Source organism: Gracilinanus agilis, chromosome 6 (genome assembly GCF_016433145.1).
Source record: "Gracilinanus agilis isolate LMUSP501 chromosome 6, AgileGrace, whole genome shotgun sequence".
Classification (NCBI taxonomy): Eukaryota; Metazoa; Chordata; class Mammalia; order Didelphimorphia; family Didelphidae; genus Gracilinanus; species Gracilinanus agilis.
In genome coordinates, this window is record NC_058135.1 from 10602762 (window position 1) to 10617979 (window position 15218).

Sequence of the window (15218 nt, forward strand, 5' to 3'; positions counted from 1 at the left end):
TGGGTTCAAATCTGGCCCCAGACACTTCCCGCTGTGTGACCCTGGACAAGTCACTTAACCCCCGTTGCCTACCCTTACCACTCTTCTGGCTTGGAACCAATACACAGTATTGACTTCAAGACAGAAGATGAGGGTTAAAAAAAAAAAAAAGCAGCTCAAACTGGTTTTCATTCAGTGAAGGCTACCTTGCTTTTCATGATCGCAGTCTCCTGGCCTCAGTGTCCTCACTGAACCTGGGACGTCAGGGTCCCTTTGTTGACGTGGAATCTAGCGAACCCAAACTTGTGGCCTAGTGAGATCTGATGAACTCCAAGTTTTAGGAATGGCTAGTAGGCTAGAGACCCCCAAAGCTTGTGCTTGTTCCCGGTTCCCAGGAGAATCCACCCTGAAGGGAATCCCAGACTAGCAGTTGCAGACTGAATGATGGACCCCAGGGTAAATGCTAAATACCCTTTTGTCTTAGGTAGTCTTCCCCATTGTATGGAAGACCCAGTCCCAGGAAGACACACCAGGGCGGGGACCATCCTTTAGTATTTATTGTAAGCGGCCCCTTCCCTTACACTCTAGCCTCTGGCTGGTCAGTATGGTAATGTCAATCATCTTTCCCAGCCCCTGGATCTTCCCAAATAGTACATAAGTTCCCCAATTTCTTCTGTTCCTAGGAATCGCCATCTAGTCATCTAGCAGTGCCACTCCCAGGGGTTCAGGGACCAGAGCAAGCAGAGTTCAGTCCTCAACTCTGCATGAGGCGCGTGGTGCTCGGCTCCAAGTGGAGACCCAATCAGCCCTGTCCCCCTTTTCCTTCATTAAAGAGTGGCTTTTATGAGTGGCTTTTATGACTGTTTAATAGTTCTGTGTTTTTTCAAAGTTAACACCTTGTTTCTATGAATTCCCCTCCAGCAGCCCAAAACTGAGCCTTTCTGGCATCCTACGCAGGAGATGGAGTGGGCAAGGAGAGATCGTGAGGCAGGCCACGCCTGCGCAGAGAGATAAAGGCATCTTCCGCCCACAACAGGACGCCAGAAGTTTCAAAGAACGGCGGGAAGCGATGGGAGGGGTTGAAGGTGATGAATTGCGCCTGCGCAATGGTGGCGGTGAGGGGGAGGAAGTAGAGCGCACAGGGCCCAATTGCGCTTGCGCAGAGCTGCGCGCTGACGGACGACGGGACTGCGCGTGCGCTGCATCTGCCCCGCCCCACGCGTTCGTGGTGACGCTCCCGGCGCGGTTGCATTTGAAAGCTGTGGCCTGGCTGTTGTGGGGCTGACTCGCGCCCCTGGGGCTCGACGTGACTGATCGCAACGATGGAGCTGCAGCTCACCCGGGACCAGGGCATCACCCTGCGCGGCAGCGCTGATATCGTCGCGGAGTTCTTCTGTGAGTACCACTCCCCACACACACACACAAGAGTGTGCCCTGCCTCAGTTTTCCCATCTACAGGGGCTGGGCTAGGGGTCAAGCAGCGCCGGCTTTACTTGCGGCCGGAAGCTAAGGACCCGAACCCTTCTTGCCTCGCTCCTGTTACACACCAGGAACCTGAGGTCCTCCTCTATTAAACACTGTCAGAAGGGCAGTTAGAGCCCCAGAGCCCCCGGATCCAGCCCCTCCTGCCCTTGGGGAAGGGAGCTAGAGGGCATTTGGCCATCTCTAAATCTACAGCACCACTACATATTTATATATTGCTCATGTGTGTGCGTGCATATTGTTACAGATTACTGCTACGTGCCAGTGGCATAGTAAGGGACGCAAAGGCACAAACAAGCCAGATCTTCTAGAGGAGAAATGAATAAAGAGGGGCCGAGAAGACGAGGGATGGGGGGAAGGTGCCAGGTTGGCTGGCTAGCTGAAGAGAGAGGGCAGTCCAGAGAATGAGTAAGGTGGGCAGGGGCCTATGATAATGGCTCACCCAGTCTCAGAATTGGAAGAAATTGAGGTCCAGGCAAGTCACCCGAGTAATAAGGCAAGACTCATTGTCTGATCCACTGGGTTGTCTACAGTTTTGTCCCTTGGACAGCTTTGGTTTTGGTGATAGAATATTGATCTCATTGTGAAACTTGATTCATTTCAGTGTTTACTTTTCATTGAAAGTAGAGTACAGTGTTGGGTGAACAGGCTTTCTATCAACACATGTTGACTGACCAGATCATTTTATTTAGGTTATATTTGGGGCATAGAGGTGAGGAAAGGAGGACTAGGAGTAATAATAATAAGCTCTTACTGACTTGTACTGTTACTGAAGTGAAAACATGGTGGACCTTTGATTTCATCCATGTTAATGAGCATACACTTTCAGGTCCTTTCATACCTCCACTAAAGTCCTAATCAGAAACCTCATCTTGTTATCAGTGACTGGTTTTCTCATAGCATATCAGCAGTGTGCAAAACTTGGCACTTTTTCTATCAGTTTGGAAAACTTCTTTAGTACCAGCATAGTGATGAACTTTAAAAACTAATCTAGGGGGCAACAGGGTAGCTCAGTGGATTGAAAGCCTGGCTTAGAAATGAGAGGTCCTAGGTTCAAATTTGGCTTCAGACCCTTCCTAGCTACGTGACCCTGGGCAAGTCATTTGACCCCCATTGCCTACCCTTACCACTCTTCTGCCTTGGAACCAATACACAGTATTGACTCCAAGATGGAAGGTCAGGGTTTTTAAAAAAAATTAAAATTAAAAAAAAAAACTAGCTAAATTTCGAAAGGTTTCGAAACGGTCAGTCACTCCACAATTAATAATATCTTTGTCTTTAGTGATAAATGATGATAAGTACTTGCTGTTTCTGTTTTCATATATTGGCTATTTCAGCATTGCATTAAGACATAACCATGAGAAAAGTAACATTTTTGTGGCCATACATCAGGTTCTACTGTAAATGTTTACTGGCCACAAAAACTTAAATATTTTCTACAGGGAAAAATCAAAGTAGGAGGGGTGAGTATATAATTTTTTTTGTATAAAACTAATACAATACTTCTACAATAAAATTTCTAGTGGGGGAGTTAATTTCTTTCCTGCTAAAAATAGACTTAAGTTGAAGCATTTTGTGACATATTAAAAAAAAAAACCACACATTCCTATTCTTTTTTTGCTTTCAGCATTTGGTGTCAACAGTATCTTATATCAGCGTGGTATATACCCATCTGAAACTTTTACTCGAGTACAGAAATACGGACTTACTTTGCTTGTAACAACAGATCCTGATCTCATTAAATACTTGAATAATGTGGTGGACCAGCTAAAAGGTATTTGAACTGAAATAAGTGGCTTTGCCTATTTCCAGAATTTGCCAAACCAAATAAATATAGAAGAAGCTCTGTTTTTAGACCAAATTTCAAGTGCTGCTGTTTTTGTCATACCATTTCAATGTCACATCAATCAGTAAAGATATTAAGTCTTTTCTGTGTGCCAGGAACTGTACTATCCTAAGCACTGAGAATCCAAAGAAAGATAAGACAATCCCTGTTCTCAAAGGCCTCACAGTGTGTAAGAGAAGACCAAAAACTGTATATAAGCAATTTATATAGGATAAATTGTAAATAAGTATTAGAAGAAGTTACTTGAATTAAGGAGGATTGGGAAAGGCTTTCTGAAGAAAGTGGAATTTTAGCTGGGACCCAAAGGAAGACAGGGAGTAGAGAAAGAATTCAGTGCATGGTAGATGGCCACTGAATTCCTGGAGACACTCGAGAGGATGGTCTTGAAGGAATATCAAGGAGATCAGTGTCACTGGTTAGTAGGGTACATGGGAGGGGGAGGGAAGGACAGAAACAGAATTTTCTTTTTGATCCTGGAAGTAATAGGGAGTCACTGGAGTTTATTGAGCAAGGGTAGTGGCGTGACATGGTCAGAGCTCTGCTTTAAGAAGATCTCTTTGAGTAGCGGATAAATAGGATGGACTAGAGTGAAAAGTGACTTGAGGCAGATAGAAACCACCAGCAGGCTATTGCCGTTATCTAGATGTGAGGTTAGAGGAGAGAAAGGAGTCATCTGAGAGAATAATGCTCAGGACAAATCAAGGCAGATTTTGGCAACAGCTTGGATATGAGAGGAAAGTGAGAAGTCCAGGATAACTCCTAGGTTGGGAAAGTGGTAGTGCCTTTGACAGTAAGAAAATTAGACAAAAGATGTTTAAAGTTCACAACAGTGTAACAGTGTTTAGTACTGTAAGGAGTTTTGACAAAAATAAGAGAACAGCTTTTAACAAATTTAATATAGGAAATCTAGGAAAGAGATTGCCTGACTCCTAAAACTATTACTATCTATAATTGCCTATATCTACCTATAACTGCTTATAGAGAAAAGTCCAACTGATCAATAACAACCACCCCACAAAGTTCCAGTCCAATCTAGCCCAATCCAAGATCAAACCCGGTCTAGTCTTTTCCTAAGATCCACCCTGATCAAGCCTGTCAAGATCTCTCCTCAGCCACTCCTAACCAACCAACTCCCAACTGCCTTCCAACTGCCAGCAACTGACTCTGGCCCCTTTTCTATCGTTTTTTTACCTCACTTTTCTGTCTCTGTGGGCTGGTTTATCCCTACACATCTCTATGGCAAAAGGACCACTACCCCTATTAAATTAAAACAGGAATAAAGAATTACCTTTTACAATATCATATCAAGAACCTGAGGGAGTCTTAAGAGACCTGTTTCAAGATTGCCTCCAACAGTGACCCTAGGCATGTCACTTGATTTCTTTGGGCCCAAGTTTCCTTATCTATAAAATGAAGATTTTAAAAAACAGCCACTCTTTCACAAAGATCAAATTAATTAACTTGTAAAATGCTTTGCAGATCTTGAAGTGCTATGTAAATGCCACCATTAAGAACACTATTAGGATATATTTTTATTTCCTCGGTTTAGGATTTTGTAATATGGATCACTTCAGGAGAGGGAATTAAAGGAAATTAAAAATAGAAATTCTCCAAGCCCCCAGATTGATGTAGGGTGGCATGGTTGGGTTGATGGAAGGACACACCCCTCTCGGGAACAGTGACAGAGGTAATTTGATGTTTCTTCCAGAACTGGGGTGTGGGTGGTATTTGGGGAAAGGTCATCTCTTCAGGAGAGCAGGCAGGACCCCAGAGTATTCATTCCTCCAGGACTTCATCTCCAGGAGAGGGTTGTCTTTTGGTGAAGAGACTGTAGAATAGGTGGCCAGAAAGGTGGAAGTAACTTAGGTGCAGGGCCTTTCTTTAAGCTTGCCTTTTAGTGTTTCCAAGATAGGAATTTCTCCACTGTAGCTCCTCAATAAGTCAGAAGAATGCATTTTCTGCTCCTTATTTGAAAAAGAAGTAGTAGGAAAGGTGGAGTTAACCAGCACTGATTAAACCCCCACCACTGTGCCAGGTACTCTGCTAAGCCCTAGGGGTACAAAGAAAGGCAGAATAGGGAGACAATATCCAACCACAGTGAACAAACAAGACATATTCAGGCTAAGTTGTTTGTAATCAACAGAAGAAGGCACTCAATAAGACAGAAGGTAAAGGTTTTTGTCTTTTTTTAGAATATTTATCCATAGTTACGTGATTGATGATTCCCCCCTTCCCTCCCCATCCCAGAGCTGACAAGCAGTTCCCCTAGATTATACATGTATCATTGTTCAAAACTTATTTCTATGTTATTCATATTTTCAGTAGAGTGATTTTTTAACATTAGAACCCTAATCATATTCCTATCAAGCTATGTGATCAATCATGTTTTTCTTCTTCGTTTCTGCTCCCACAGTTCTTTCTCTGAATGTGGATAGTGTTCTTTCTCCTAAGTTCCTCAGAGTTGTCCTGGGTCATTGTATTGCTGCTAATAGAGAAGTCCATTACATTCGATTGTGCCACAGTGTATCAGTCTCTGTGTACAAATGCTCCGGGCTCTGCTCCTTTCGCTCTGCATCAATTCCTGGAGGTTGTTCCAGTTCACATGGAATTCCTCCAGTTTATTATTCCTTTGAGCACAATAGTAGTATTCCATCACCAACAGATACCACAATTTGTTCGGCCATTCCCCAATGGAAGGGCATCCCCTTGTTTTCCAATTTTTTTGCTACCACAGCACAGCTATAAATATTTTTGTGCGTGTCTTTTTCCTTATTATCTCTTTGGGGTACAAACTGGAGTGGCTGGATCAAAGGGCAGGCATTCATTTAAAGCCCTTTGAGCGTAGTTCCAAATTGTCCTCCAGAATGGCTGGATCAATTCACAATTCCACCAGCAATGTCTTAGTGTCCCAATTTTGCCACATCCCCTCCAATATTTATCACTTTCCTTTCCTGCTGTATTGGCCAGTCTGCTAAGTTGTAAAGTGGTACTTCAGAGTTGTTTTCATTTGCATTTCTCTAATCATGAGGGATTTAGAACACCTTTTCATATGCTTATTGATAGTTTTGATTTCTTCCTATGTCCCTTGACCATTTGAGGATTGGGGAATGGCTTGATTTTTTGTAAAAAAAAAAAATACTTGGGAAATTAAACCTTTGTCAGAGAGTTTTGTTATAAAAATGTTTTCCGAGTTTGTTGCTTTCCTTCTAATTTTGGTTGCATTGGTTTTGTTTGTACGAAAACTTTTTAATTTGATATATAATCAGTCATTCATTTTACATTTTCTCTATCTCTTGCTTGGTCTTAATTCAGAAGGTAAAGGTTTTTAAAAAGAAGAAAAGAAATTACCATTTTGGAGGTACCTTATTTTTGGTTCCCACTTCAGTTCCTGCTATTAGCTTGTAGCTCTTGGTCCCACCCCTTTGTTTCAGTAGGACCTCACTCTTAGAAATAACAATTCCTGCTGGTAATTGAGAGACTATTCCCCCGTGGTAGGAATTTTCCTTTGTCATTGATTGTGCTCATTTTTATTATTAACCTTTGCCTTCCCTACCTATGGTCAATTATTCTTCCATTTATCTCAAAATATTTCTTTCTTGATCCATGCTTTCCCACCTTTTTGAATGATAAAATTGGTTATAATTTGATTGCCTCCAAATATTGATGTCACTTTGTTGGCAGTAGATAAAAATAGACATTTGATCATGTTACAGACTGGTTATACAAGTGTTCGGTTCAAAAGCTGGTGGTAGTGATTTCAGATATTGAAAGTGGCGAAGTCCTTGAACGATGGCAGTTTGATATTGAATGTGACAAGACAGCAAAAGAAGACAGGTAAGTACTCATTTGGATTGTTTTGTGTGTTGTTGGTTTTTTTAAATTTCACTTTTTCCCAATTATCAGTACTAAGTCTCCAATGGAAAACCTATGCTGGCAACAAAGTCATTGGCTTTGTGCTAAACTTTTCTCTTTGAGATTCAGTCTCTCTATTTTGCCCAGCTAGAGGTGCTGGTTCTCTCATAGGTCTGATGCTATTAGTGATCAGTACAGAAGGTTTCCTTGCACCTGTTTGCTACTCCTTAGTTTGCCTGTTAGCTCCCAGCCCTTAAGGGCTCTCCACATTGATGCCATACTTAGGGCCAGAATCTAACGGGCCTTTCTGCAGCTCAGAACTCCACATCTCAAGCAAACCACCAGCCTCAGCCTCCTCAAGTAGCAGGGATTTGAGACATATGCCCCTAATCCTTTCAGACTGCTTTTTGCTAGCCCTTTTTTTTTAAACTCTTAATCTTTTGTCTTAGAATTAATACTATATATATTGGTTCCAAGGTAGAAGAATGGTAAGGGTTAGGCAGTGGGGGTTAAGTGACTTGCTCAGGGTCACATAGCTAGGAAGTGTCTGAGAGAAGCTAGATTTGAACCCAGGACCTCCCTACCATCTCTAGACTTAACTCTTAATCCACTGAGTCACCTAGCTATCCCACTGTGCTAGTCTTTCAATTAAATGACAAATGATCAATGACTTTTCACTTTCAATTGTACTTTCTAGAAACTAAATTTCTGAATATTAACAGTTACTGTTTTATTCCTCAGCATTTTGAGGAAATAGAATTCAAATATATTGTTGTTTCAGTAGTGCCCATTGTGACCACATTGGGCTTTTCTTAGCAAAGAAACCAAGTGGTTTGCCATTTCTTTCTACTAATAAGAAAACTGAGGCAAGGTGGCTTGCCCAGAGTCACACTACACACTACACTACTAGGATGTATCTGAGGCTGGATTTGAACTCAGGAAGTTGGCTGTTTCCTGATTCCAAGCTCAGTGCTCTATCCACTGCACAACCTCACTGCCTTATAAAATAGAATGTCTTGAAAATGAAAATGAGTCAGGATAGTGGATACAGGGCCTAGAAATTTAGGTCTCTGTGACCCTGGATCTAGCATTACTCTCTACTTCACATTATTCACTCTCAGAGTAGAAGTAGAAGCTTACTAGAGTTTTCTAGCTTGATATCACAAGTACAAACCTAAAAGCAGAAACCAACTCTTAACAAAATCCTAGGGATAGAGGTGTGTGGCCAAGTCTGAAAAATAGAAAGGAATAAAGAGACTGTATTTGGGAGATGGTCATGAGGACTAACTACTGCGTCCTTACAGGGCTCAGGAGGTAATGACTTGACTTTAAGTTGCTTTTAATAAAATCAAAATCAAATCATTAGTACCTTTATTTTTCATTCTTGTAACCCAACGCAGTAATTTAGTCTGTTATAGTCCTTTATCGTATTCAAAATATTCACATAAAGGAACTAGAATTATAATGTTTAACTTTTAAGAAATTATGCAGATTTGGCAGGTTAAAAATCTCTTGACTTTACAATTTGAAGTAGTCGGGGGCTGTGATCTCATGGTTTGTTTGTTTTTTTTTTTTTTTTTAATGAGTTTATATTTTGTTAGCTTGATTTTATAATGATCTTAGAAAGCCTTTCCTACTTTTTGTTCATTCAACTTCATGAACTAATATATTTTGTTTCCTTTTATAGTGCACCAAGAGAGAAATCTGCAAAATCTATCCAAGATGAAATCCGGTCTGTGATCCGACAGATTACAGCTACTGTGACATTTCTGCCATTGTTAGAAGCAGCTTGTAAGTATTTGGTATAAACCTTGTTATTTATCTTTGACCATATGTGGGAAGCCAATAAGAGAATAGATAAAAATCTGAGACTCCTCTTTTGACCGCTTTTGTGATCCTTGTGATTTCTTGTTGAAAAGTATTGTAGCCTTATTGAAAAGCTTTAAGTTCCTATCAAACCTGAATTTAAAGGGTTAACACAGTTAACACAGCAAGGAATGCTGCTGCCTGTTATAGCCAAGGCCAAGATACTCCCCAGCTTGGCTTTCTGATAAGAACCTAGTCAAAATTCAGCTTTGGCCTTGTTCTATTCTGAAGCCAATGTTTTGTGTTTTGATGTGACATAATTTGTAACTTTTGCGCATCTGCAAAGTTTCGAGGGGGTTCTTTTGTGTGAAATGAGTCTTGAAATATATATAATAAACTCCATGTTCCTGGAGCCAGAGCTGGAAGCATGAGGTAAAAGACAACTCCCTTGTCCTGTCCTTATTTCTTTATCAACTAAACTGCCCTTATCGGATTATCAGAAATGATAAAGAGATCTCCACAACATTTGAATAATTCTGAGACTGGTTCCTGCCCTTTGGAATCTTTTGTTCAACTTAAATGTGATTGAAGGAATTTTACAGCTTTGTGATCATGTAATGAAGACATTAGCTTGGCAGATGGATTCCCACTTATGAGAGGTCTTAGAGCTAGTTAGGTCCAGAACAGAACCCAAGACCTCCCAATTCTCAAACAAACAAACAAAAAAAAGACCTTATGTAATGACCAAAAAGATAAAATAACTGAGGAAACAAAGGTTCTCTCTTCTGAGCATATAGATCTATTAAGTAATGCGTGGCAATCACCTAACAAATCAGATCCAAGCTCTTCTTCTACTTAAGGCTAGACCCCAAATACAAAAGAAGTCTGCAATTAATCAAATAAGACCAATTAATTAAAAGGAAACACTACATTAGAAAAACTAATTTTTAACTGGACAAAGGATTAGGGACTTTTCAAATTGGGAAGGGGAGAGTGGACAGGTTCAATTCTCTGAATTCAGGAAAAGAGGTAGCCTTACCCCTCTCTAAATATTGATAAATATTCAAAGGAACATGAAACTAGAAGCGAATGATCACTATGGGGCCAATTTTCAGATAAGTTATGAATTGCTTGAGATGTACAATTATGTGAAAACTCCTTACATCAATCTTGGGATCTAACCGCATTTCTGGTCAACAATTTCTAGGTCCTTGGTTAAGGGTCTCTAAACAATAGCTGGTCTGGTTTCCCAGCCATGCAAGGTTAAGTTCAAACAAAGCAATAGAATTTTCTCCCAATTCCTGTAACTAAATAAACTTTTATCACAAACCAGAATTTGGACTAGGCCCCTAATTGAATAGAAAAAGGAACTAAACTAGCTCCAAAATTAAGTCACAAGACAGAGTCAGTGTAGTTCATTCACTCAATTCCTACAATTAACCACTTGCTGTCCCTTCAGTTCCTTCAATTTTCTCACATTTTTCCACATACTTGTTAATTAAGCAGGTACCAAGTTCCATTAAAAATACAAGTCATTCCCACCCCCCACCCCCACATCACTGAAAGTGTTTTAGTTAATACTTTTATCAAACTACAATGGTTTTGTCGCAGATCTTGGCTGAAAGAATGGGACCAAAGGAACCAAACAGAAACAAATTATAAGATACACTAAATTATAACAAATTTTTTACAAAACATTTATTAATATTTATTTTTTAGAAAAGTTAACATGGTTAAATAATTCATGCTCTTTCCCCTTCATCCCCCGAGCTTCCCCTGCCCATGGCTGATGCGCATTTCCACTGGTTTTGACATGTGGCATTGATCAAGACCTATTTCCAAATTGTTGATAGTTGCATTGGTGTGGTCATTTTGAGTCTACATCCTCAATCATGTCCACCTCAACCCATGTTCAAGCAGTTAGTTTTCTTCTGTTTCCACTCCTGCAGTTCTTCCTCTGATTGTGGGTAGCGTTCTTTACCATAAATCCCTCAGAATTGTCCTGGGTCATTGCATTGCTGCTAGTACAGAAGTCCATTACATTTGATTTTACCACAGTGTATTGGTCTCTGTGTACAATGTTCTGGCTCTGCTCCTTTCACTCTGCATCAATTCCTGGAGATCTTTACAGTTCACATGGAATTCCTCCAGTTTATTATTCCTTTGAGCACAATAGTATTCCATCACCAGCATATACCACAGTTTGTTTAGCCATTCCCCAATTGAAGGACATAACCTCATTTTCCAGTTTTTTGCCACCACAAAAAGCACGGTTATAAATATTTTTGTACAAGTCTGTTTATCTATGATCTCTTTGGGGTACAAACCCAACAATGGTATGGCTGGATCAAAGGGCAGGCATTCTTTTATAGCCCTTTGAGCATGATTCCAAATTGCCAGCCAGAATGGCTGGATCAGTTCACAACTCCACCAGCAATGCATTAATGTCCCAGTTTTGCCACATCCCCTCCAGCATTCATTACTCTCCCCTTCTTTCATTTTAGCCAATCTGCTAAGTGTGAGGTGATGCCTCAGAGTTGTTTTGATTTGCATTTCTCTAATTATTAGAGATTTAGAACACTTTCTCATGTGCTTATTGATACTTTTGATTTCTTTATCTGAAAATTGCCTATTCATGCCTCTTGCCCATTTATCAATTGGGGAATGGCTTGATTTCTTTTATACAATTGGTTTAACTCCTTGTATATTTGAGTAATTAGACTCCTGTCAGAGATTTTTGTTATAAAGATAAAGTATAACAAATTTTAAGATTTGAAACCAGAACTACTTAGGTCTGGGTTCAGATTCTACCTTTATGAGATCTTTTTTCAAGTAACTCAAGCTCCCTAGACTTTGGTTTCTTAAAGTAAGAGGATTAGATTAGGTATTTATAAAGTCTCTGATAGTTTCAAATGTCATGGTCTTAACTTAAATTGTATATCAGGCTATTGACTAGAGCTGTGTTTTCTGTTTTGAAAATTTTTCATCTTATATGTTCTCTACTGACCCACCTATTTATAAATCTATTTTCAGTTTTACTATAACATGCAAAATGTCTCTTTTTACAAAATTCCCATAATCTTCTTTATGATTAAAACAGCAACTTGTGCTTTCTATTTTAATCTATTTGTACTAATAAGTCCCTAGTTTGTACTGATGAATCAGGAAGACTTTTCTTCCCAAATTCTGAAGTCTACCCTCAAACACTTACTGGCTGTGTGACCATAGACGAGTCACTTAACCCAACCTCAGATTTCCTCACCTCTCAAATGAGATGGAGAAGGAAATGGCATACCACTTTTCCTAGAAAACCCCAAATAAGGTCATGAAGAGTCAAATGTGACTGAAACATCAGCTGATAAATCTTCTAACTCTTAGCTAGGTTTGTGTTTTCTGCTTCTCACAGAACCTCTCCAAAGTCTAGTTCACTTTAATATTACTCGTATTAGGTTTGAGATCCCTCTCTTCTTGAGCTGTGTGTCAACAAACTAGAATGAAACCCCCACTTCACTAAAAAGTTGATTAGAATCCTATTATTTTTTAAATTACTTTTACCGAAGTATTTTCCTGTTTGCAAACTTTGCCTGCTCTATGAATGTTGGTGATAAAAGAATTTGAGTTTGGTTTCTCATATGAACGTATTCAGTAAAGGAATATGCTGGTGTAAACCATATCTTAACAGCAATGTCAAAAGAGAAGGTACAATGCTCGGTCTTAAGCTAGCTGATTAAATTAGCAAAGCTAATGCTTCCTTAAATATCAAAAAATGAAAGTAGAATGCCCATTGAAAATAACTTCTCACCTACTCCATTATTTTCTCTCATTCAGGTTCATTTGATCTACTCATTTATACGGACAAAGAACTAGTAGTCCCTGATAAATGGGAAGAGTCTGGACCACAGTTTATTGCCAACTCTGAAGAGGTCCGCCTAAGGTCCTTTACCACTACCATCCACAAAGTAAATAGCATGGTGGCCTACAAAATTCCTGTCAATGAATGAGGGGCATGGGTAGGAAAATAATGTATGTGTGATTCTCAGATCTGATTTCCCTTAAGATAATTTCACTAGAATTGGTGTGTTTTATTTCATTGGTTAAACATTAAATGGGAAAACTAATAGTCAGCTGTACCAGGCATAATTATTCCACTGGCTGTACATACTTGACCTACCGTAGGGCTGAGAGCATGGCTTAGAGAGGATTTTAAGTGCTAGCCTTTAATTTTATTGTGTTTTTGGCTAAAATAGGTTAGTGCAGAGAGGTGGTGCAGCATTCCTCAGTAAATGGAAGAATATATTCAGTGGCAGGTGCTAAAGCATAATTAGTGGTCAGCCTCTGAAAGAAGTAGGCATTCTTTTCCATCTTTGGTCTAAAGTTGACACTTACTTAAAATCAGATGTTTTATTCATAGCTTGAGTAAAGTTTTTAGTAAGAGGTTGATGAATGTATCAAAAGAGGCCTAAACATTAGAATTCTTTGTTCTTAAATTTTGATTTTGTTCTCCTGGGAGAAGCTAAAAAGATATTGATAGTGTGAATCCATCAGTTGTAACAATGACTAATTCATTTTGTCACAGAATATCACTTACCTATATACTTCTTTGAAAACCAGGATTTTAAATACTATTGTTATCATTATTTGTATAACTGCTTATTATGCTCTAGAGTTTTCTACTCTTGACTTCAGAACAAAACCGATTTTTAAAAATGTCTGTCTTTTTATATGTTCTACTATAATCAAGCCTTAAATGACTGTAAATGGAGAAATAAAGTTAATTTTGTGGCTTGTTTGTGTCGGTTATTATCAATAATTACATATCATACCCTTAAAATATAAGTTTAAGAACCATGCATCCAGAGACTGGAGTAGTAGAAGGAACACAGGGTTTGGAGGCAGACAGTGTTGTTTCTCCTATTTGCTATTTGTATTTCATATAGTTCTCTGCCCCTCATTTTCGCCATTATGGTGGTGGGAAGAGAGGGTTGAATTCAGTTCATTATCTTTAACCAGTATGCAACAGCTCTGTAGACAGAGAACCTGGATTCAAATCCTGCCTCTGTCGGTATTTGTGTGACCATGAACAAGAAAACATCATCTCTGGGCCTCAGTTTCCAGTGTGTAAAATGAAAGAGACTAGTTTAATGTCATTTTCACTTTTTAAAACTATGATCCTATGAATAATGAGTTATTAGGAAGTAAAATGGTTTTTTGCATTAAAGTGCATCCTTCCCTCAAATCTACCTTTTCTTCTAGTCAGAGCTATCTCTCAGCAACCCAGAGATGTGCCATTCTCATTTTCACTCTTGTTATCCTCTGGAATGCCTTTTCTTTTACCTACACCTCCCTGTGCACAACCTATCTACACTTCACTAGAGTTCCCGACACTCCTCTAAGGAGTCTTCCCTTACTCTCCCTGGCCTAATCCCCTTTCCTCCTTAAATACAATTTAGCATTTGATTCAATCAGTCACTGGGACCTTGATCTGAGCTCTCTGCTAAGCCCTGGGGGATACAATAAAAGGCAAAAGACAGCCCTTGCCCTCCAGGAGCTCAGACTAACTGGGGAGAGGATATGCTACAAACAATTGAGCTACCCAGGATAAATAGGAAAAGCAGAGGAAAGAACCTAGAATTAAAAGGGATTGGGAAAGGCTTCCTGTGGAAGATGGCAATTTTAGCTGTGATTTAGGGGAAGCTAAGAGGCAAAGAGATGAAGAGGGGATTCCAGACTTGGAACAACCAGGAAGCCAGCATCATCGTATCAAAATGTGGGGAGGAAGTAAGGAAGGAGGTGGGATAAATTATAGAGGGCCTTGATTTGGAGCGAATTCTATAGTGCTGGAAGTTATGGGGAGACCCTGGAGAGTAAGGAGGTGACATTGTGAGATGTGCACTTGTAGGAAGGAAGATCATTTTGGAGGCTGAATACAGAATGGACTAGAGTGGGGAGGAATGTGCCAGGCAAACCCACTAGCAGCTATAGTGATAGTCCAGGGTGAGCCGATACAGGTTGGGGCCGTGTAGGGAGAGGTAGTAGCATATTTGAGAGAGATGCTGCAAAGATGAAGTCAATAGATCCTGGCAATCAGCTTGGACATAAGGGGTGAGAGGTAGTAATCGAGGATGACCAACTACTAGGTTACAAGCCTAGTGACTGGAAGGATGGTGGTGCCCTTGAAAGTAAGTGTGTGCCTGATAGGAAGTACCAGCTTAAGGTCAATTGGGGAAAAATCAGTTGTGTCGGACCTTCTGAG

The 15218-nt window shown here is 40.0% G+C and overlaps 1 protein-coding gene across 1 annotated transcript; it reads left to right on the plus strand.

The window, feature by feature from the left end:
• Window positions 1-1293: 1293 nt before the first annotated feature.
• On the plus strand, window positions 1294-12966 carry MAD2L1 (mitotic arrest deficient 2 like 1). Its single transcript, XM_044682106.1, has 5 exons — window positions 1294-1374; window positions 3089-3235; window positions 7021-7141; window positions 8847-8950; window positions 12794-12966. Exons 1-5 carry the CDS (start codon window positions 1302-1304, stop codon window positions 12964-12966), a joined length of 618 nt encoding a protein of 205 aa, XP_044538041.1. The 5' UTR covers window positions 1294-1301.
• Window positions 12967-15218: the final 2252 nt, after the last annotated feature.